The sequence below is a fragment of the Barbus barbus genome, assembly GCF_936440315.1.
Source record: "Barbus barbus genome assembly, chromosome: 46".
In the NCBI taxonomy this organism is placed as follows: Eukaryota; Metazoa; Chordata; class Actinopteri; order Cypriniformes; family Cyprinidae; genus Barbus; species Barbus barbus.
The window spans coordinates 22,129,845-22,154,869 of record NC_136724.1 but is presented as its reverse complement, the minus strand read 5'-3'; the positions used below and the strand labels follow the sequence as shown (position 1 = coordinate 22,154,869).

The window sequence follows — 25,025 nt, the reverse complement described above, 5'->3', positions numbered from 1 at the left end:
TTTGTTTATATATAAACAAACAAACAAAAAACTACCAGTAAAAAAATTGTTTTTTTTACTTTTATTAATTAATTTTATTGATACTTTTCAATCAGAGATAAAAAAAAGAGATTACAATAATTATGAATTTTGAAAATACTTTTTAAAAATATTTTTGAAAGACGTTTCTTAATCTCACCAAGGATGTGTTTATTTAATTAAAAATAAAGTAAAAATATTGTGAACTATTATTATAATTTAAAATATCTGCTTTGTAATTTAATATATTTTAAAATGTTATGTGATGCAAAACTGAATTTTTATGCAGCCATTACTCTGGTCTTTAGTGTCACGTGATCCTTCAGAAATCATTCTAATTTGATTTAAAAACATTCAAAAATCTTAATTATTCCAAATATTTGATTGGTAGTGAAAATTTAGGGAGCAGAATTTTTTCGTAAATAAATACTGATACTTTTATTCAGTAATGATGTATTAAATTGATCAAACATGACAGTAAAGACATCTATTTCATGTGACACTGAAGACTGGAGTAATGATGCTGAAAATTCAACTTTGCATCAAATAAATAAATTATATTTTAATTTATATTACAACAGAAAACAGTAATTTTACATTGTAAAATATTTCACAATATTACTATTTTTACTGTATTTTTGTACCAAATAAATGCAGCCTTGGAGAGCAAAAGCCTTAAAAATGTGACTAACCCCACACTTTTGAACAATAGTGTTTATACTATAATAAAAATGACTGATATTTGTTGGATCTTGGATGTGTCTGACAGCAGGGATTGTGTGTGAACGTGACACTCACTACGCCAGCGCTAGGTTCTTGTCTCCCATGGCCTCCAGGTGTTTGGCGTAGCTGTAGTAAGTGGTTCGGAGGTGAATGCGGTCGTGCGTTTCTGCCGTCTCCACCGCCTGCTGCCACTGACCTGCCGCCTGATAAAACTTATTCAATAAATCAAACCTCCCGCTTGACTTATACAAACGCTCTGCATCCTCCTGCGAAAAAAGAGAGATGCTGCGATAAACCCAAACGTTTAAATCCAAATGTTTAGTTCTTGTTATTGTACTAAATGAGACAGAGAGGCTCCTAGTGCTCTAGGTTTATTTAGACAACGCTGTGTTTGTGCTTGTGTGCTTTAAACACGACATGAAACGTCATTCACAATGTATTCAGCTTCCATAATGTGACACACCTCAGAGTGAGACATATATATATTACATAAGAGGTGAATTTTGTGTTCGTGTCATCTTTAGGAATGTGTTTATGTGTCTTCTTACCAACATGCCCAGCTGTGTAGCCAGAACGGCCACCTGCGCCTCCACCTCCGGCTCTTTTTCAGCGTCCCTGAGAGCACGAGCGGCCCGGGCGTTTCCCATGTTCCCCAGACACACGCGTGCCACGTCCAGACGACGACTCTTCACACACATCCGAGCCATGTTCTCCCACACCGCCTCGCTGCAGATGCACATACACACACACACAACATACAAAACATTCAGTTCACTTCAAAAGCCAGAGATATCTCAAAGAAGGCCATAAGACAGAAACACTTGAAAGAAGAAAGTTTTTAAAACTCATCCTAACAGTCTTAAAACAGGTTCCACAGTGGCCCTTTGAGTTGCTATATGGTTTTAAATCAACTGTTTTTTTAAAGCAAAAGTATATAGAAGTGTCTCTAAAGAACTAGAGACTGTTTCCACGCTTTTTGACTTGTTACCTTCCATGGCTTTTCTAATATTTTGTGATCATTGAATGAGATTCAGATGCATCCGCTAATGATTCACTCTCAGACCGGTTTGTAAACTCAGCAAGAAGATCCTTGATCTCAAAAGTCAGACATTATTATGGCTCACAAGTAATATTTACTCTACATAATCTCTGCTGTAAAATATTTTAATGGCGAGCATAACATTAAAGATGTAATTCAAGTTCAATTTGTTAACTACTTTAGTTAACATCAACTAATAATGAGAAATACTGTACACTGTATAAAAAAAAAAAAAAAAGTTGCACAAACTTAAACGTTTACGGCAACCAGCTTCAGCAGATTTTTGAGTTCTCAACTTGTTGTTTTAAGTTTATAAAACTTAAGTTGAGAGAACTCAAATCTCCTACAAAAATAAGTTGAGAAAACTCAAAAATCTGCTAAAACTGGTTGCCGTAAACGTTTAAGTTTGTGCAACTTTTTTATTTTTTTTTTATACAGTGTACTTCTAAATCATTTTCTAATCTTAGTATTAATTTTGAAATTTACTAATACATTACTAAAATCAAAATGAAAACAATGAAAAGTTGTTTTTATAAGCTAAAATGAACAAAGATGAATAAATACAGTTACAAATGTACCGATGATTGTTGATGTAAGTTATTGCATCAACTAACGATAACTAATGGAATCTTATAGTAAAGTGATGCAGAATTCTTTATTGGGAAGATTGTATTTAATTCCATTATAAAAATTCCCTGATATTTACATGTTTTTTGTAACTTTGGGGACCCTTTAGAAAAAAGTTTTTTTTTTTCTTACCTTAAAAAGGTTTACAAAGATATCATGGTTTAAATTGATTTTTTTTTTGTCAATATTCCAATGACATTTTTCTTGTCTTTTTTCTCAAAACTTCAGATGCACCACTTTAAAGTGTGGAAAGTGCATTGAAACAGTGAGAGGGTGTTCAAAGATGATTTTTAAAGGGTGAGAGGATTTTTTAAAGATGATATTTGTGGAAACTCTTCACACTTCAGCACTTAGCAGCTGCTCTTTGAGTGTTTCTGCTGTTTCTCCCTCCGTTCCACCTCATGAGCGAACCGTCCCAGCTATGCATGGAATGACCCCATCAACACCCAACACTCTCTGGCCCACATTCCCTCTCTCCCACTCGCTTGGCCCTTCGTGCCCTCCCTGCTTTTTTTATCCACTCCCATCTGGTCTTTATTTATCCAAAATCCCCCCGTTCTTTCCATTTTTTCGCTCCATTCGGCTTTTAGTAGTTACAGATGTGGGCTGTTTATTAGAGCTAAGCAACAGGAAATTCCCTGAATATTTGGGGGCCCAGAACTGGAAAAGACACAACAGAGAAGTAGATAGAGAATTATGATAAAACATGGAAATAAAGTACATTTTTACATTGTTCTGGTTCTGTCCTTTTAGAGAGCCATTCTTAAAAGAACCATGTTTATTAGTTTGAAGAACATTTTAGTAGTCTAAAAGGACCTTTTCCCACTATTGCATTCTTAAAAATAAAGGTTTCAAAAGGGGGTTTGGCAGTGATGTCATAGAAGAACCAATTTTTGGTTCCTTAAAGAACATTTCAGTAAACAGATCTTCACCATTTTTTCTTAGTCTGAAGAACACTTTAAACAACTTTTTACCACTATGAAGAACCTTTTATGCAATGGCAAGGTTCCATGGCATAAAAAAAGAACATGCTTAAAAATAAAGGTTCTTTGTTGGCATTGATGGCTTCATGAAGAACCTTTAATCTCCATAGAACAATTAATTCCATAAAAGGTTCTTCACTTCAAGAACAATTGTTCTTTTAAGAACGCCATAGAAGTGGTTCTTCAAAATGGTTCTTCTATGGCATCTTTGTGAAAACGGCCTTTTGGAACCTTTAATTTTAAGAATGTGTAGAATGGAAAGATTCCATGGATGTTAAAGGTTCTTCACGGAACCATCAATGCTAATCAAGCACCTTTGTTTTTAAGAGAGAAACTGAACTTTAACATATAAGTGTAATTAGACCAAAGATATCTATGATATTTAATCTCCTGCTCCATTAATAAGCAACTCACTAATTCAAAGAGAGAAAGAGGACGGGTGTTGCATTCTGTTCTGTCTGCTTTCCTTCCAGGAAACACATCCTGTAGCTGGAGTAACGTGTTTGTCACCGACCGAGAGAGAGAGAGAGAACTTATTCCCAAGCACTACTACCCTCTCATCCCAGTCCTTCTGAGCTTTTCAGGGATAAAGCACACACATGCTCGCACGTGAACATGGGAAACTGGTTAGGACGAGTAATCTGAGATAAACGAGCGAGGAAAGAGTGTGGGAAAGAACGAGGAACAGAGACCGCATCACGCAGACATTCCTCAGCAGGGAGACGAGGAGAAAAAAACCAGCCAGCGCACATCTGGAGAAGAAAGGGGGAGGAACGGACGGGCAGAGATCAGCAGAAGAACGGAGCGATTTAACGAAAGCGTGTGTGTTTATGTGATGGCCTTGGAGGACCAGCGTGCAGCCTTACGAGCAGCAGTGACCCCCGACTCTGAGGAAGAGGGTTAGAGAATCCTGTCAAGACTCAAGAATGAGTGGCGATGTCCTCTAGCTAACCTCTCACAGCGTTCATGCCGCTCTGCGTTTCTGAATAGTGTGCCCGTGGACGTTTCAGGAATTCAGGCGCTCCGGTGGGTGTATGGCCGTGCGCAGACTGGTGGTGGTGGCGGCGGCGGTAGCCCTGCTTTCTTTGGTGCTCAACAACTTGGCGACGTTCAGCTCCAGCTGGGTGCTGCAGGTGCTGGAGGACGGACGGCGGCGGAGCGTGGGGCTCTGGAGAGCGTGTGCGCATGAGGACACACATGCTCACGAGCCCACAGCCTGCCAGAGACTCCGCTGGGGCTCGGAGCTCGCGGGGTATCAGGAGTCACGCAGCACTGTCAAACGTGAGTTTCCGGCGAATACATGCTAATACATGCCTCTGCAGTAAACTAATTTCTGCACATTTTAATGCACTGATACCCTTTATTTAACAGAGAAAGATAACATTTTTATTAAAATATATTTTGAACAGATCATTAGGTAATGTGCAATCAAACAGAAATGTTGCTAAACATAAAAATATAGAATTTCAGAGCCAAGCATGATTTTGTAAGCATATCTAAGAATGTCTTACTGAAAGTTATTGTGATGTAGAAAAGCAATGAAAATATGACTAAAAATTACATGTTTAGTACAAATACTGAAATACATAGAAATGTCATACAACTCTGATTAATATATTTTTATATGTTTTGATGTTATATATTTATTTACACACACATGTAATAATAAAAACTAAAAGTATATAAATAATATATAAATAATAATAATAAATATATATATATATATTTGTCTTATTATTCTTCATTTAGAAATAGTTTTATTTATTGCAATTTATTTAATTTAAGATCATTACAAGAATCTGTGATTACTCAGAAAATCAACAAGACAGTTTGCCAAAAAATGTCAAAATGTTTACAAATTTCAATGAACTGCTTTCATATGAATTGGCAGCCTTAAACTCTTATATACAATATTTATTTCTTTAAATCTGGATTCTAGATTTCTAGAGCTCATTTTTATTTAATTTGGCATCAACTTGATGTCTGGCTAGTATTAAACCATGGCAACTATCACTGGATGAACAAGCAAGCAGAGATTTGCTGGCCTGTATCATGCAGCTTGGCACGTCTGTCCATCTATCCTGATTTAGAAATAGGAAACGGATAGACACAGTGAAGGATTGTCTTTCAGGAAGTGACACCCACATTGGCACAGTTGTGTCTTATGGCCATCTGCAGCTGGATCTTCCTTACAATGATTCAGATCCTCTACCTACACACACACACACACACACACTCATACATGCTCATACATGTATCTGTGAATCAAATGAGTCACTGAATCATTTATGAATTATTAGAGCATTCATATTTCTGTTTTTCTGATTGCAGTTCAGTTTGACATGATGCGGGCATGTAACCTGATGGCTACGGTGGCTCTGACCGTGGGTCAACTAATCTTCCTGTTTGGGTTACTAGAGATAAGCCACATTACCCAGGATTCTCAGTGGTGGGAGGAAGCCATCGCTGCCCTGTTCCAGTTAGCCAGTGAGTGTTCAAACCCGCTTCTACAGTCGCTAACAAACACTAATAGCCCCTTTGAGGAGCGTCAAGAAGCCTGACACAAACACCACACCCCCACCTTCAAACAACACATTAATTCTTCAATATCAAGCCTGTCCTCAGAGATACGGTCTCTATTGTCCTGTGTTTGTTATTCTGCATTTTGGGAAAGGAAAGATGGAGCTTTGAGGATCTGTAACAGAACAAACATCAACAAAGCACAGCGGCCTGAAGCTACACACAATTCAACAGGAAACAACAGAGTCCTGGCCAAAGGCCCGCTCACAAATTAAATCCGCTCCAATTTGGGATGTACGCAGGCCTGCCTCTTCAAAACTCACTGTTGACGTCCCATGAAAGTGTGCTGGCTGTGATGTTATTGTGTGTGCTTGCTGCATAACTATACTATCTGCATAGATGTTTAAATGTTAACTTGCATACTCTCATAAACACATGCTCGTTGATGGACTATTAGTGAATGGACAGTTGGTGTGGTAGTTATTATAGAAACACCCAGAACATCCAAGCAACACCCTAGCAACTGCCCAGAACACCATAGCAATGACCTAAAACACCTTACCAACCACCTAGAACATTCTAACAACTAGGGCTGGGAGATATACTGGGCGATAGGCATGATTAACCAGTAGAAATTTGTCAAGCGGTAGAGATTTTGGACTATCGTCTTTATCGTGCTTATGCACTGCGGTGCGCGTGGTCATGAAAATGTATTGTTTGCACACATTTTTAAGCTTTTTTTGTGGTTTAAAAACAATTGATTTTAAGCCTTTTAAATGCAAACAACAGCGCTATATGCACATGCAGTCTGTGAGACCGTTTCAGAGTGCGTAAGCATTTTTGTTGCTTTATTGGCCTTGAACGATTAAATACACTTATGTGTGAAAATGCCCATCTTTGCAAGTATCCCCGTAAACACAGTCATTTAGGTCTTAAATGGAAGTAAACAGCTGAGAAAGAAAACGCATGTGTAACAGTATATTGGATCCAGGCAGTTCTTAAAGTGACAGCAGTCTAATTTTCCTGCTGTCTGTCATTCATGTTAATCAAACAGTGAGAGAAAATCTAAATTACTTTTGTAACTTTAATAACGAGAAATTTAATTTACACAGTGAAAACTATGCAGTGTCTTTTTGGTGGACTTTTGCCTTTATTATGATAGGACAGATCAGAGCTGACAAGAAGCGAAGTGGGAGAGCGATAAGGGGGCGGGATCGGGACACCCATATTGCGAGCTGCCCACAAACCTATTGGCCTATATTTATTTATTGTAGTTTTATGCCCTATCGCTTGTAATTAGTTACTTATCTTCAGTGAGCTTGAGTTTTTAAAAAATTTTCATGCTTGTATTAGATTTTTCTGTGATATTGACAGTGGTGACCAGGGCCACGTTATCCTAATGGGCAACATGGGCTGCAGCCCAGGGTCCCCCGAGTCAATTCTCTTTAGCATTTTATATAGTATTGCCAATCGTTCAGTATAATACAGAATCGTCCAGTATTTGCAGGCATATGCCGTATGACCATCTAGACCTTACAAATAACAAATTAATGATTATTTTTCCAAATCATTGTTTGAATTGTGAAAGTAGCCACTCAAGGAAGGCTTTAAGACCCCCCCAAAGCTGTGTAAGCCCAGGGCCCTGCAAAGGTTTAACATGGCACTGGTGGTGACAAGAATTATGAAAATTCTATGGTATCAAAAACTTTGATATCATAAAAACCTTATTAAAAGCAAACTAACTATATTGTGATCGTGATATAAAATTACTCCTATCATGATATAAGATTTTGGTCATATCGCCCACCCCTACTAACAACCACCAAGAACACCCCAGCTGTGTCCAACTAACCACCTACAAAACCCTAGCAACCATCAAACAATGTTATTACAACCACTGAGAACACCCCAGCAACCACCCAAAACGCCCCAGCGTTATGGAAGCACTCATGTTTTATTCATTCACTTTGATCACAGCGGTTGTTTTCTTAACCTCAGGTCATTTTTTATAGACACTGATCATTTCCTGTGTAAGATAATGAGCTCTAGATAGTCTTGTTTTAGAAAAATTATTTTCAGTTTCAGCAAAGCCGTCCATGGCTGTGTTTGTGCTACAATGGTCTGTTACTTCTGAAGTATATCAGTCCAGCTAATAGTGCACAATGTGTGTGTTGTTTTAAGTGTGACAATAGTTATATTTAGCTAACGGGGGTTCAGAGCACCAGTGGCAACCGCACAGCTCCAGAGAGCGACAGTCAGGCGCCAGGATATCCCTGCTCAGGACGAGGAAGTGTCTGTAACTACCTGTTATGCAAACCCAGAGCCGCAGAGGAAAGACGGGGAGGGGGAGTGTGACAGTACAGAGGGGGCCAACGAGTGTCAGAGTTATTAGACACGGACTTCAACGGGAATTGATGATATTTTAAGAAGTGCAGACCAATAGGGAAGAAAGAGATGTGGATGTATGTGACTCCACGGAGGAGCATGTTTCATCAGGATGGGTCTAGCATCTCCCACAGTGTGTGTGTGTGTGTGTGTGTGAGATGGGTGGAGGAAACAAGTGTCTTGATTAACTGTCCCCGCAATACTGTGTCTGTTTACACAATCTCTAGGGACAGACTATGTCTGACAAAATGAAAACAATTATGTCCTCATACTGCAATATAAATTATAAACAAGCACAAACTGCTTCCATGAAGTAAACCAATCAGATGCAGGCAAACCATCAACTCCTTATAAACATCCATATGTACATCAGACTTTCCTACTATATTCTCATAGTTTAAGTGCACTGACTAGATATTCACACAATGGTGCCAATGACCAGGGACATTCCCTCAGACACCTTAATCACAGCACTAAAGGACACAACGATGACGGCTCAAGGCTAGTTTGTGGGCCATTTAATTTGAATCTAAAGTACTTTGTGTTAATGAGAGTGAAAGCTTCAAGGGATAGTTCACCCAAAAATTTCATTTTATCACCAACAATCATTTTATCGCCCTCATGTTGTTCCAAACATGTAGAGTTTCATTCTTCTGTTGAACACAAAAGAAGCTATTTTAAAGAATGTGGGTAACCTAACAGTTGCTGTTAGCCATTGACGTATATTTTTTCTATACTATGAAAGTCAAATGGCATTTCTGGGTAAAGTACCCTTTTAATACAATAATAATACAAAATACAAAAATAATTTAATACAGATTTATACATCATCTGAAAGCTGAATAACTAATCTTTCCATTGATGTATGGTTTGTTAGGATCGGACAATATTTGTCTGAGATATATCTATTTGAAAATCTGGAATCTGAGGGTGCAAAAAAAATCTAAATATTGAGAAAATCACATTTAAAGTTGTCCAAATGAAGTTCTTAGCAATGCATATTATTAATCAGAAATTAAGTTTTTATATATTTACGGTAAGAAATGTACAAAATATCTTCATGGAACATGATCTTTACTTAATATCCTTATGATTTTTGGCTTAAAAAAATGTATAATTTTGACCCATACAATGTATTTTTGGCTATTGCTACAAATATACCCCAGAGACTTAAGACTGGTTTTGTGCTCCAGGGACACATAATTAATAGTTTTGGATCAAAAATCAGATTAAGCCACTTGAAAAGCTGTTGTAAAAGGGCAATATACACACAGATTTGTGACTGAACATCTTGAAATCTGTATTAATGAACCGTACCACAAGTACATTATTTGGTAACTGTAAATAACCTACTGTCTGTGAGGCTAATGAACATTTACGATCAAAACATTAAAATCATATAAGATGCAATTATTATACACTGAAGTTCAATGATTAATTAAATTAATAAATAAATAAAATAAAAATAAAATGTAATTACTAAATATTGATATGCAGTGTGACCTGTAGGATTTAAATTATAGTAATGAATTAAACAAAAATAAAAGAGGACTTACAACTTCAAGCATACACTGAAACTGAAATCAAACACTTGTTCACCAATTCACCGTTAAATACATACTGAATGCCACACGACTGCACTTTTTGAATACTTGAAAGACTGAAATGTATTTCTAAAATTGGACAAGGATGGACATATGGATGTGATTTGGATCAGGTCTGCAAACGTCACATTTTTCATGGGTGTTTTTTCTGTTAGACTACAAATAACTAAACAGATCTGAGAGGGTTTTTTTCTGGATAAACTAAAAATAAAAAAAATAATCCAAGAATAAACAGTCCATGAGAAAGCAAGTCAGAGAGAGAGCAATATGTGAAGCAGAGAAAAACATCTGTTCCTGAATAAATTTAATCGAGCCTGTTGTTGTACATCATGTTCCAGTTCAATTATACAAGTGTGTGTAAGAATCGTCTGATGGAACTGAATGAAACGGAGGGAAGGAAGGAAGAATGGAAGGATAGAGGAGAAAAGGAAGGAAAAGGGATGACACTGGGCCAAAAAAAGCTGCATTCAGAATAAAAACAGAACGAACGCCTCGCTCGCTCTTGTTTCTGCCTAAATAAAACACACACACACACACACGTGTAACGCGATCCGAATCCTGTGACTCTTTCCATTTCGTTGCTCTCCTGCCCTGAATTCATCTCACATCCTCTACAATCTGCATTTCTGGGAATCTGCTGTTGTGTTTTCAGGCCGCAGTTATTAATAACACATGTGCTTGGAGTCTTTACAGGAAGCGGGAGACGTACTACTCCTATTAGTCAAAACCAGCCAAAACCAACTCGATTCAGTCAAAAGGGAAGAAGATTGAGCTATTATTATGGTCGTGATGAATTAAAGGAATGTTTCGGGTTCAGGCTCTGTGGTCAGATATGTGACATGCTTTCAAAAACAAAAAAAAATCATTCGGATTGTAAAAAACAAAAACAAACGGTGTTTTTAGAAATTTAATTTCTAAATGCATGTTACTGGTTTAATTGTGAACAGTTACTCAATGCCTTTTTATAATATTATATCTAAAATGTCATGACCAAGCTTTTTAAAGCATAATTGAGGTTTTCTAAAGAGATATTTTCTAAAGTTTGGTTGTGATGAAAATGAAATATGACATGAGATCAGACTTTTTTCTTTTTTTTTCATTAGCTGCACATTTTTTTTTAAACCCTTCTGAAGCTCTTTCCTGGTTCATTAAAAAAAAGATTCTCTAGAAAAAAAAAAAGATATTTTAATTTTAATAAAAGCCAAATTTAGGTAGAATTGGATTTGTTTTATTCTATATAATATTAATGCTGATAACTGGGACATTAAATTGACATTTTACTGAATTAAAAAAATATTAATAGTAAAATTAATGCTGTATATTAAAAGTTTTTAAAAGCATTACTCTATTTTCTAAATGCATGTATCCCATAAATTTATGATTTCTTTAAAAAAAAGGATATTTAAAAAAAATTGTATATTCCTTAAAATATGTTCTAGAAATCATCCTAGAGGATAGAAAGTTCCCCTAACTGAAGAATCAACAATCAAATCAATATATATATTTTTTTTATTTAATTTCTATTTTTACTTTCTTTCTTTTTTTACCGCTTTTTTACTCTTGTTTAACTCTCGGTCAAAAATAGCAGCCCTACAAAAAAACATTTGAAAAAGATTGAATGCAAGATATGGTGATAATACAGCATTATGAGAGATTTATAACCAACACACCAAGCGTTTTCAGCACAGCACGCTGTGACGCTTTGGCTGGTTTTAAACCATCTTCTGAAACACTTAAGTCCTGTCTCTCTCTCTCTGCAGGTTTTGTGCTGGTGATCGGTCTGGTGACGTTCTACAGGATCGGCCCCTACACTCACCTGTCCTACGCCTGCTACTTTAACATTGCTGCTTGCTTGTTTGCCACGCTAGCGGCCGCCATGCTAATCTGGAATATTCTGCATCGCCGTGACGACTGCATGTCTCCGTCGGTCATCGTCATCAGCCGATCTCTGACCACACCCTTCAGGCCGCGCCTAGACAATGACTATGTAGAGTCGCCATGCTGACACAAAGACACACCTCACCTGAGACAAAACACAGGGTGGATATTTAGACGGACAGACATAAATGCACATGGAGAGGATTTCTATCATTTGAAGTGAAACTGATCTCCTGGGTTTCATGCTTAAGGATGAGGGCAGTGATCACGTGACTGCAAAAAGTGGATTCGGACTGAATGGAAGACTTTTGAAACGCATTTAAACACAGAAGCAGCACTGTGGATTGCGAAGAATACAACAGACAGATAAAGATCAAGCTGGATCTTGACACGCTTATGTTCATAAGTGCACTTATGAGAAAGTAGAAGCACATTCGTATGCACACATATCTGTTATAGTTCTACGAATCATGGAGTTTCAGATTTCAAAAGGAGTCCAGGCTTTGAATTTTGCTCCCAGGTCAATTGAACACAGTCCTTTACAGGCCGGAATGGAATCTGCACTTTATACATGCTCTCTGCTAATTGAAGGGGGGGGGGGGGGGGATTCTGGACAGATTTAAATTGAGAAATTTTACATGTCCAAACATTTTTTTGGTGTGTTTTGCATAAAGAAACCAAGTCTATTTTTAGAAACATTGCAATATTTTGCATTATGACATTCAATTTATTACATATGAGCACATTTGCCCCACGATTCTCAATATAATGTGTCCAGATGCTTTACTTTTGAGCTTTTTTTTATTTTCTTAAATTAAATTAACCAAAATATGCTAAATTGAAACCATGCTTAATTGCTTCATTTTGTTTGAGCAAAATTGAATTTCTTTTATTACTTGTCACATTACTCCAAAATATTTAATCTACCAATGTGAGAGGGAAATCATGGAGATCTTTTTTTTCAGTAATGACAACTGCAGGGAAAATTTGCTTAATTAATTACAATGAAAATTTGCTTAATTGCTTCATTTAGTCTTTTTTTTTAATTATTGTTTTATTTATATATATATGACACCCAAATATGGTAAAATGTGTTAAACAGAGTGAGAGCGTTATCAAATTATTCCAAAATATTAAATTTATGCATATGTGAAGGGAACGAGATGGAAATCTGGAGGTGCAGATTCTATGCAGGTCTGGTCATTTGGTACCAAAATTATTTCAATGACTTCTGCATGTGCATTCATCTGACAATTGACATCTGATATTGCATAATCTACAAGATGCCAATGAGGAAACTCTGTATAGTCACCAATACGAAGGAAATGATCTGAAAGTGATAGACTGGAACTATATCAGTTCAGTAAACAATAGACTTTAATATTTGCTAACCTGTGCCTGTGGTACCCATATATGAGTATAATATAGAGCTATATTAAGTATATTATTAAAATTTCACATTTCACCCTGAGTGGGACTGGTATAATATTATTAAAGAAATAAACATAAAGCCATTCAACACTCAAAGGGGATTTTCTGGGTTTGACTTTGTATGTGTGTGAGAGAGATCGGTGAGCACAGAAGAGAGTCAAGGACAGTCTGAATGAGAGGAAATGAACGGAGACACACATTATACTCCACTGTGACCCCTGATTCCAGACTGACACTTGAACGACGATAACATGAGCGTAATTCATTACATGCACAGAAACTATTGGCACAAATAAGGGATAGCTCACCCGAAAAGGGTCAAAGAATCATAACAATTTTGTTTTTTTACACAAAAGTATGAAACAGCACAACTATTTTCTACATGATTATTCTAAGAAATGTTTCTTGAGCAGCAAATCAGTATATTAGAATGATTTCTGAAGGATCATGTGACACTGAAGACTGGAGTAATGATCCTGAAAATTCAGCTTTGATCACAGGAATAAATTACATTTTAAAATATATTTAAACAGTTATTTTAAGTTACACAGATTTGGAATGAAAGGAAAGCTTTTGGGTGCACTAATCTTTCAAAGGTGAAAGGTTAAAGGTTATATAATCATATCCGACAGTCCGTGCCGCAGACAAACCCTACAGGGATCCGTCACAGTTCTTGAGAATGTGACTGTTAAAGATAGGCATCAATAGATTACTCAACTCAAGCTCTTTTCCTCTTCTCGCCATTTCATCTGTTGCTAAAATGAACTAAAACAATACAGCAGGAATGTACAGTACACACACCCCATACAGTCATGGAAATCTGTGTCTTTTACGGTAGTGCTCTCATACACTTCGGCGTCTTTTGGGAAGCCGCTACACACACCTACATATAAACATCAGTAACCTTACAAGCACGCGAAGTACAATTACAATTCCCATTCTAAACATGAAACGCACACACACCCTTCCCAAAAGCCGCTTCTGTACATTTCATTCGAACAGGGAGACGGCAGTGTGTGTGCGCGACTGTTTAGATCACTGTATCCTCTCTGGAAATATGACAGGGAATGCATTTTGATTCTGAAATCAATGTCAGCACTCATATACAATATAAATACCTGGCTCAACAGCCATTACCTCATTTATCAGTGAGAAATCATTTATGATGAAGATCTTTTTACATAGCATCTCCCTTTTCGCTGGAATGGACGGTAAATGTAATCATGCCATCTCACACGTCCGCCACATACACCCAGACCGCAGGCAGCCAGAGCACATGGGTGTTTCACTCACTCACAGTGACTCAGTCGAACACAAGGGGAATATCCGTGTTTTAAATCCTGGTAAGCTGCCTAACTCGGAAGCACTTTTAATTGTGATTAACCAAGAAATTTACCGAGGCATTAATTGACCAGTATTTCATTTTGAGATGACCAGTACAGTGCTGTTATTATTAACTAAAACAAAAATGATCAAAAATTTTAAAATAATATACAAATATATAAATAAAATATAAATATTAGATTAAATAAAAATACAGAAAACTTAGAAAAGTTGCATGGCAACTAATGGAAATAAAATAAGTTTAAGCTGAAGTTACTAAAACTGAAATAAAAATGTAAAACTAATATAGAAAATAATAAAAATGAAACAAACCCCTCCTGAAAATATAGAAATAAATGATAATTTACAATATTAATAAATACTATAAAATTATACAAATAATACTAAAATAGCACTGGATCAGCAACAGCTAATTAGCTTTCTATACGAACATTATATTTTTGTGAATTTTAACCAGCTTTATTTTAGTATTATTTATATACTATTATAGTTTTTATTTTGAATGAGCTTTTATTTTTCTATTTTCTATTTTCATTTAAGTTTTAGTAATTTTGTTGTGTTTTGTGATTTTTTTAATATTAGTATTTATATTTTCTTGATATTTGTTTTTACTAATTTTAGTATTTTACCTTCAAAATATATTTTTTTTCAGTCAGTGGCCAAGGCAGAATTTCTAATTTCTAAGTTTTTAAATTTCTGTTTTTTTTTTTCATTTCAATTAACTGTTTTTAATAGTTGTATTTAACAAAAACACCGTTTTTGAGTAATCAGCAATCGATCAACCTGCTCTATATATATATTAGTATCGATCAGTACAATAGTTTTTTGCCCATTTGATTCATGCTCAGAAATGCTGTCTATGAAGGCATTTTATTATGCAAATGACTGTTATCACAAACTATACACTTATCTAGTCTTTGATACACAAGCACAGAAAATAAGCGTTGACATCTGAAGGGGCCATTCACACAGAACACATTTTCTCTTGTAAAAACTACTTTTAACCTGACACAGTGCCTAAAAAATGCAGTAATCAAGTAAAAGATGCTGAAAAAGCAGCAAGACACAGCGGAATGGTCAAAGACGACCGTCTAGTGCATGTTCAGATAGAAAAACAATTAAAAAGCAGTGCAGTGGAACGCAGAAAGTGGCCGTAAAAGCACTTTCAAATGTTCAACCAATCTGATTTCTGACTTACACATTCACTTATTATGTACCTCATCGCTCTGGTGCATGATGATGAAGATGCGAGTGCATGAGTGTTTGTGTGTGTACCTCTTGATGAGTTTGATGGCTTTAAATGCTTCGTCCATGTCCCCTATAGTGAGGTAGAAGCTGAAGTTCAGCATGGCGTCTCGGGTCTGTTTCTCGCAGCTCTCTAACCCCACAAAGTCTCGGAGGGCTCGCCGTACCACCATCTGAGGGGACGAAGGCACCTGGGGTGCGGCGGAGGGAGTCAAGACCACCTGATCTCCACTCTCACCCAGCTGAGAAGACAGAGAGAAACATTTTTTAAAGATACACCTTTATCAAAACGCACACACTCTTTGTAGATTATTGAAACAAATTCAAAAATATGAATGAAAAGAGGAAGAGTGATGTGTGATGATTCTTCTCCCAAATGACTGCTGGGTAATTGTGAGGGTACTCACATCAGGGAGAACGAGGCCTCCCCTCCGAAATAAGAGCTTAGCAGTGGCAGAACAATCAGAATAGAATCAGAATGAGAAAAATAAAACAATGCATTCAGAAAAAATAAAGTAAAAGGGTGAGAAACAAAGCTGCATACCGAATGACAGAAAAGCATGGAGAAAGGGGAATGAAGGGTGTCTGTATCTTGTGTCTGTACCTTGCAAATATAATAGTAATACGGTGTATCTAAAGCCAGTAGAGAGAGCAGCGAAGCAGGTTTAGGCTGTGAGTCCTGCAGGAGGAAACCGTGTTCCTGTGTCACAAAGAACGTCACCACCAACACATCCTCCTGCCAGGAAAGACAAAAACCTTTTTAAACACTTTAACTCAATTAATGTATTCGGGTCTATTTTGGATACATAAACATTTCAAAAATAAAATGCATAGTTTTTAGTATGGAAACCACACTGAGGCAAGACTATGAAAATAAACCATTCAATTTTTTCTGATTTTTAAAGACTTTTTAAGAGAAAGACAATTTAACCAAAATGTTATATTTTTTGCATTTGTGTCTGTTCTGAACCAGGTATAAACTTATTTTAAATAGACAAAACAACAACATCAAAAAAACATGCAGAAGGGTCTTTTTTCAGTATTTGAGTCAAATTTGTCTCGCAAATTATTTTGTAAATTATTTAGCCACTTTTCCACATACACTCTTGGGACTGAAATTTTTTGAAAGTTAGAGAAGCTTAAGTTTACACTGCACTAAACTTCTTATTTTATACAAAATATTCTACAAAATAGGTAATAACTAATACTAGCCAAAACAAAAATCAAGTTCAACTAATAAAAAAAAAAAAAAAAAACCTATAAAGCTGAATCAAGTTTGAATCAACTGCTCCAAATTTGAAGCTGATATCACAAAAAATGAGGTTCCTATGAGATTTTATTTAGGCACTAGACCAAAAAAAAAAACGAGTGATGGATTGTATTTAAGCTTTTAAACCATACTTAATTTAGAATTACTTAAATATGATTTAAGAAATAAAAAATATATCAAATAAAATAAATATTAAAAACCAAATTAACTTCATATTCATTAGGTTGTGTTTTACCTTTTCTATTTGTGATTGGCTGCTGCTGTGGAGGTCAGAGTTCACGGGAACTGTTTCACACACAAACAGGCGCGACTCGTTCTCGTCCCAGAACTGAGAAACAGGGCAGCGGGCGGCCAACTCCCCCTCACATCGAGTTCTTAAATTCAAACACAATTTTTCTCAAAGAACGTCCATTTATCTTTATCTGTGTTCCTGTGAGACCACACAAACATAGGCACCTTTGACTGTCCTCAGACTGTGCGAGACTGCTCTCTGGCCTCCCTGTGAAGAAGTCGAAGTAAGACAGCGTGTCCAGCTCGATGTCATAGAAATACACTTTGTTATCCGGCCGCCCGTTCACCTACAATGCACAAAAGACAATTATCTGTTATATCTGCTATATACATATTTTGTAACACCTTATAATTTTACTTTTCTTCTTTTCAATAAATATTTGTAAAAAATAAGGGATCCAATTCATAATTTGCAAGTCATAATTGGGTTTTGACTGCAGTTCAGTTATAATATTTGATCTTGGTCGAAAAGGAAAGAGGCTTTTGCATTACCATGCATCCAACTTGTATTTCAAAAGAGCAAAACTGTCTTTTTTTGTACCTGTGTAATAAGGATGCTCAACTGACTTCCGCTGGCGTTGCATTTGACTGATCTCAGAGCGCCCAGGTCAGGAATGAGCTCAGAGAGGTTCTTCATGACACCCATGGCTTTGGCCTCCCTGTGCACACAAACACACATGTATTATACACACATGTATACATTTACACACGTTTGAGTAGATTAGTGTGTGTTTACCTGCGCGTGAGGTCAAAGACTCTGACGTGACACGTATCTGTTCCCACAGCCAGGTAAGATCCACACACACTCAGGAGTGTCGGGTTTCCTTCCGCTTCAGAAAACACCAACAACTGCTTCACAGTGCCCTGGACATTCACACACACACAAACATACACTTAGAAAACACAAACTTGAAAATGTAAACAGTCACTGTGTAAAATGTGTATTTTGTGCGTGTGTGTACCTGCGGCGTGCGGATCTGGACACGGTTTGGTTCGATGGTATAAATGTTTTCTTCATGTACCGCAAGAGCAGGAGACTCACACTGGAAAGAACCTGATGATAAAAACAACTAAATTAAAGAATTCAGAAAATGACTTGGTTTCTGTTATATGCCATGACATATAAGTAGGTTCTGATTGTGTGTGGTCCTGATAATGTGTTGTCTGGAAATATCACATGTGTTTATGGTACCTGTGCTGTGTAGGGTTTGTCCTGATGGCTCGTACACAGTGATATATTTCCCGTTCCACACCGCGACCATATCCTGTACAAACAGATATGAAAATAACGTAGAAAAATTTTAAATTTTAATTAATTTTGCAAAAATTAATAAACATATACATTTTATTGCAGATTTTAATATATCTTTTATACATTATAAATGTTAATTTATTTATAATTATTTAATTTAGCTAAATTAAAAAATATGTATTTAATCTTTTAAAATGTTAGAGAAAAAAATACATTAACTGAGGCAATTTAAATATATAGCAAACTGTTGTTATGAAATATTATAAAATACATATATATATGTGTGTGAAATTTAGCTATTTTTAACTGGCTCAGTTATTTTCCTTTCTTTTGGTCGCATTTTATTTCATCACATTTTTCACAGTGATTAAATAATTTAACAAAATTATTTATTGTTATTATTATTATTATTATTATGATATAACATATATTTAAATAAATAATACATAATATATGATTTTGTAAATAATTTAGCACAATTGGACATTTTTTATAATAATATTAATCAGTTTTAACATTACTCTTCTTTTCTGTAAAAGTTAGAAATAAATTCTACTGGTTCTGGTCATGTGGCAATAAAAAAAATATTGTGTCTACATTCATCATATGTTGTGAACAATGATGCTGTCTTGTGGGTTTATGGTAAAATCATTGGAGTACATTTTCAGAATGAGGTGGAACTAGAAAAAGGCTGTATTAAATGCTGCTGTGTGAATGTGCCACATTAAATGCATCTTACCTTGGTGACTTGCACGGCTCTGATGTGTGTGTCTGTGTGGAAGGTGATGTGTATGTTGGTGTTGAAGTTGGCCAGGCTGAGCTGTGCTGGTGTGAGCTGCACTGCTGCCATCTGCTGGCTGTAATGAGAACACATCACATGCTCTGACAGGATCACCACACAGCTGCTGCTGCTGCTGCAGACGGCCAACAGATGAGAACTCGAACCCCACTGCAGACAGACACGGGGAGACAGACTTCAACAAACTGAAGCAAGAATCAGAATTATTGTCTGTGGTATCCAATAGCATGTCACACATGATGTTGTAAATATCCCTAAATATCTAAAGCCACTGCTCACTTGTAGCTGTGAGATGTTTCCTTCCACCTCTGCTGGTGTTTGGAGTTTCCAGTGTATTTTCGTGTCTCCTTTCTGATCACTCACTGTCATCATGTGCCACAGAGCAACACGACCTCTGCTGGTACCCGCTGCAAGAACTTCTGCAGATGAAAACACAAAGATCCAGATTACTTCTGAACAGAAAACACACTTGTAAAATCACTTAAATTTGTGTTTTAGCAGATGCCTTTATATAAAATGACCTAAACTGTATTAAAGATATACATTTCATCAATACGTGCATTGCTCTGGGAATCAAACCTATTAGCGCTTTTGTCTTTTTGATAAGAATTTGCTAAGTGAGAGACAGGAAAGACAACAATGTTAAAAAAAAAGATTTCTGTTTCAAGTAAATGTTGTTCTTTTGAACAAAGAAAGAAAATACAAATCAGCACAACTTCGAGAATAATCAGAAATGTTTCTTAAGCAGCAGATCAGTATATTAGAAAGCAGGAATAACTGTTTTAAAATATATTCAAATAAATACAGTCTTGGTAAGCATAAAAGCCTTCTTTAAAAAAAATACAAAATAAAAATTCGTAGTGATTCCAAATGGTAGTGTTGAAAAATTATTTCAAACTGAAAACAATACAGAAACTCAGGCAGTATGTGTGTGTACATTGCTCAGAGTTGCACAGACTTGTAACAGTGTAAATCTTACGTTTCGAAGTGCAAAAGGAAACACAGTTGAGCAGTTCTCCTTTCTCAAAGCCCAGAGACTCATCCAGCGTCAGAGCGTAATGATCATCCAGCTCCACATCCCACAACCTACACAAACACACACACACACACACACACACACAAACACAACCACCATCAGAACACATGCAACATCTCAGGGCAACTGCTGAAAAACTATACAACACTTTTATATACAAGGTTTAAAATAACACTCACACAGACACACACACACACACAGAGGACTAAAATTTGTTGTTAACCTAATGTGTTGTTCTCCTGATGCTGTGATGAGCAAACCGTTTTCTGTCCACACAATGTCTGCGTGCTGCCCACCTCTGCCACTGAGCTTCACCTGTACATAAATCAGGGTTATTATAGTTAACTAAAACTAAACCATAAAACCATACCTTTTTTGTTACTTGAAATAATAATAATAATAAATGTTAACTAAAATAAAATATTTTTAAATATTTCCCATTTTCATTTAGTGTAACTAGATGTACTAAAATAACTAAAACTGAAATAAAATGAATAAAAACTATATAGACATGTAAAAAAAAAAAAAAAAACTAATAAAAAATGACAAAGACAACCAAATTTCCCTCATTTGCATGTGAATGGCAAGACATTGTGAATGATGTGTACAGTAAGGAAGTGCTGACACTTTCCTTAAAGGGATAGTTCACCCAAAAATGAAAATTCTGTCATCATTTACTCACCCTCAAGTAGTTCCAAACCTGTATGAGATTTGATGCATTATCTCACCATTGACTTCCATATTAGGAAAAAAATATCATGGAAATCAATGATGATTCTTCAGAATATCTTCCTTTGTGTTCAGCAGAACAAACACATTCATACAGGTTCGGAACTACTCAAGGGTGAGTAAATGATGACACAATTTTCATTCTATCCCTTTAAGACAACAATCTACTAGAATGTCATCATACTGGGGGAGGTTAAACTGTGTCATATATGTAAAACATAACATACTCTTTGTATGGCAGAATCTGATTGAAATCTAAATACTCATGAATGCAGTATATGTTGTATTTGGTGACCATTGTATGTCTATGTCTGTATACGTTGTTCATTGGAAAACAATAAACAAAAAACAACAACATTACTAAATGTCTTGATGTATTAATAACTACAATTAAAATAAAAACTATACAGACATTAAAAAACAAAACTAAAACAACAATTTTAAATGCAAAAACACAACAGAACTAAAACTTTAACTAAAATTAAAAGATAAAAATAAAGAACTTGTCTGGTTTTTGTGGTTTTATTCTGATATCTAATTGGACAGACATATGAGGTTGGATCTGTTACCTTACTGATCTCCTGAGCGACTCCTTCCGGTCCAAGACTGAACTGAGAGAGCAGCAGTGAGTCTGTTACCACGGCGAGAACAGCCCTCCTCTTGGAGTACCACATCTTCTGTACCGCACTCTCAACGGACAGCAACGGCACACTCCGTGCCTGCTCATCCACACTGTACACGCTCCCTAAATAACACACACACACACGGTTTGAACGAAACCAGAGCAACTGAACATCATGTCTAAACATCCAGTCACCTCTCACCATCCGCTGTACTGATGCAAAACACCAGTCCTTCCTGTGATCCCAGAGCAAACGCTCCTTTATTGCTCTTCTTCCAGTTAAACATGTCCAGAGCACTTTCATCTCCGCTGACAGCAGCACGGGCCAGCATCGCCACATCCCTACCAATAGAAACACACACTGTATGTCAGATAGTGTGCATATAAAAAGTAGCAACTCTTGTGAAAAATAATACTTATGAAAATAATATACTTTAAAAGGATATACTTAAGTGTGTTATGCGTTCTTAATTTCAGTTAAATTAAATTAAAATAAAATGTATTATTTAAATTTATATTAAATGCAATTAGCTAAACTAAAGTGGGCTTTCATTTTATTCATATTATATTATCTGCAAGTACAGTTTTTTTAAAAACTTTTAAGATTTGAAGTTCACTACAGGTGCACATTCACTACAATTAAGTAAAAATATCTAATAAGTTTACAGTAATCGCTCAACTGCAATACAAGAGTTTGACGTACTATGTACACATACTTTCACAACTCAAAATTTCCTCTCTAGTCCAGCTAGAACTTGCACTGCCACTAAACTGTTGAGAAATCATTATGGCACTGATGTGAGGGTAAAATGAGACTCACTCTGTAGGTGGTGGAGGTCTGAAGATGCAACACGTCAGTGGTTTACTGTAGTCATGTTTTATCAGAGGAGATCCCTGCAGTTTCCCTCTAGCATCCATCCTCCACACCGCCATTACACCTGCCTGTAACACACACACACATAATTTCACCTCAGTGCATATGAACCCTAAACATCAGCATTTATTATATTACATAGTGAAATGTGTGTAACCTGATCTCCCGTGACCAGTCTGCTGCCATTTCTGCTCCACTCCAGCACTGTGATGCAGGCGGTGTGTGTGTTGTTGGGCAGGGGTGTGTGTTCACCGGACGGGTGTGAGAGGAGCATGGTCTCACCCATTTCCCATCCCACCGCCAGCAGGGGTTTAGTCGGGTGCCACTGCAACAACGAGGGGCTGAATCCCCGCTCCACATGACACAGCTCAACATGCTCCCCCTAAAACACACACAAACACACAGATATTCCAGAACACATTAAAGCTCAATGTCATCACTGACACTATTTCATGAAAGAATACTGGATAACGTAAAATAACATTTGAATTTAACTATTAAATGTTAAGTGAACTATTAAGTTTGTTAGGTTACAACTAAAATGATTAAACAATACATACACTACCGTTCAAACGTTTGGAATGATTTTTTAATGTTTCTGTAAGATGTCTCTTATATGCTCACCAAGGCTTTATTTATTTGATCAAAAATATTGTTAATAGTTATGAAATATAATTACAATTTTAAATAACTGCCTTCTATTTGAATATATTGTAAAATGTAATTTATTCCTGTGATCAAAGCTGAATTTCCAGCATCATTACTCCAGTCTTCAGTGTCAAATGATCCTTCAGAAATCATTCTAATATGCTGATTTACTCAAGAAAAATGTATTCATATTATCAAGCTGCACTGCTTCATATTTTTGTGGAAATGTTTTTTCAGGATTCTATGACGAATAGAAAGATCAAATGTCTTCAATGTCACTTTTAAACAATTTAATGCATCTTTGCTGATTAAAAGTATTAATGTCTTTTTTTTCCCTAACTCCAAACTTTTGAATAGTTGTGCATCGCGGTTTCCACAAAAATATGAAGATGCACAACCATTTTCAACATTGATAATAATCAGAAATGTTTCCTGAGCAGTAAATCAGTATATTAGAATGATTTCTGAAGGATCATGTGACACTGAAGACTGGAGTAATGATGCTGAAAATTCAGCAATGCCTCACAGATAGAAATTACATTTTTAAAAATACTGAAATAGAAAACAGGTTTATGAAATTGTAATAATATTTGACAATATTACTGTTTTTACTGTATTTTTGTTTAAATAATTGCAGCAAAGACTTTCAAAAACATCTTACAGACCCCAAACTTTTGAACAGTACTGTATTGTGTTACTGAAAAGTTATATTAATGTATAACTGCATAAAAAATCATCTCTCACCTGTTGCAGGTAAAGATCCACGCAGCCCCCTGTGGAGGCGTTCACAGAGCCCACGGCCAGCACACACACACTGGAATGCCATGAGATCAGGACAGCCGCTCCACTGCTGTCAGGGGCCTCGACACGATGATCAAAATACACAGCCATGACCTACAAAACTACAGATATAATGATCAGACTGTATTAATATCATAAGGCACATTTTACAACAGCAACCTAACACTGACAATATTGATTGAGAACCTAAATATGACCACTACAATATAAAAAAAGCACTCTCTATATAGTTTACATAACACATTTCTGGTTAACATAAATTATTGTGATGGTACTATGGTACAGTGAGGGTCAGACGATGATACCATGGTATTTTGAGAAATACTATATTTTTACTATATGATTATACAGTGGTATTTAAATGATAATCCGAGGCACTTAACATAGCATAATACCTAAAACCATGTCATTACCATACTACTATGATCAAAAACATGGTATTTTTATGCAAGTGTGACTCCTCAAAGTTAACGGTTTGCTGCGCTGATAAAGTTGTAGATAAGATGTATTTCTAAAGCTGGGGAAACTATTGTGATGCTATTTTAAGCTATTTCAGCGTCAATGGTTAAGTGTAATGGTAAATGTTGTTTACATCTGTTTAGTAAATCTGTCGCTAGCTCTGTTAGCTAATCCACACCGAGGCCTGCCGCTTTTAAAACCTTTCAAATAACGACTGCTTAAAGAATTTACCTGGGAGCTCTTCCACTCAGCACTGCCGTTATGCCCGGTTTTTCGCGCAGCATATGTATGATTTAGACAATAAAAAGATGAAATTAGCCCTTCGATGTTTACGACGCGCCTTTAGCTGTGAAGCGTCTTTTTCGGTTGCCCAGACAACCCCAAGAAGAAGCGCGAAGGGGCGGAGCTAAAACGTGGGCGCTGCGTCTCAACCAATGAGGTGAAGCG

General features: G+C 36.3%; 2 protein-coding genes across 3 annotated transcripts in view; one reads left to right on the top strand and one right to left on the bottom strand.

The window, feature by feature from the left end:
* Positions 1–24,968, bottom strand: part of LOC306864778 (intraflagellar transport protein 140 homolog) — a 29,892-nt gene extending 4,924 nt beyond the window's left edge. The window contains exons 1-21 of one of the 2 annotated variants that reach the window (XM_079408996.1): positions 24,810–24,960; positions 24,063–24,220; positions 22,828–23,052; positions 22,617–22,738; positions 21,999–22,138; positions 21,744–21,919; positions 20,669–20,760; positions 20,389–20,495; positions 19,689–19,828; positions 19,350–19,559; positions 18,551–18,623; positions 18,321–18,412; positions 18,095–18,222; positions 17,900–18,017; positions 17,524–17,645; positions 17,303–17,441; positions 16,402–16,533; positions 16,205–16,240; positions 15,828–16,039; positions 1,290–1,467; positions 817–1,007 (exon numbers count right to left, since the gene is read on the bottom strand). In XM_079408996.1, coding sequence (XP_079265122.1) covers positions 817–1,007; positions 1,290–1,467; positions 15,828–16,039; positions 16,205–16,240; positions 16,402–16,533; positions 17,303–17,441; positions 17,524–17,645; positions 17,900–18,017; positions 18,095–18,222; positions 18,321–18,412; positions 18,551–18,623; positions 19,350–19,559; positions 19,689–19,828; positions 20,389–20,495; positions 20,669–20,760; positions 21,744–21,919; positions 21,999–22,138; positions 22,617–22,738; positions 22,828–23,052; positions 24,063–24,209 — 2,780 coding nt within the window. In that variant the 5' untranslated portion in view covers positions 24,210–24,220; positions 24,810–24,960. Of the gene's footprint in view, positions 1–816; positions 1,008–1,289; positions 1,468–15,827; positions 16,040–16,204; positions 16,241–16,401; positions 16,534–17,302; positions 17,442–17,523; positions 17,646–17,899; positions 18,018–18,094; positions 18,223–18,320; positions 18,413–18,550; positions 18,624–19,349; positions 19,560–19,688; positions 19,829–20,388; positions 20,496–20,668; positions 20,761–21,743; positions 21,920–21,998; positions 22,139–22,616; positions 22,739–22,827; positions 23,053–24,062; positions 24,221–24,809 lie in introns of both variants that reach the window. The other variant, XM_079408997.1, reaches the window with a different exon arrangement.
* On the top strand, positions 3,803–13,301 carry LOC306865229 (transmembrane protein 204-like). The gene is made up of 3 exons (XM_079409707.1): positions 3,803–4,671; positions 5,722–5,877; positions 11,660–13,301. Exons 1-3 carry the CDS (start codon positions 4,425–4,427, stop codon positions 11,902–11,904), a joined length of 648 nt encoding a protein of 215 aa, XP_079265833.1. The 5' UTR covers positions 3,803–4,424; the 3' UTR covers positions 11,905–13,301.
* Positions 24,969–25,025: the final 57 nt, after the last annotated feature.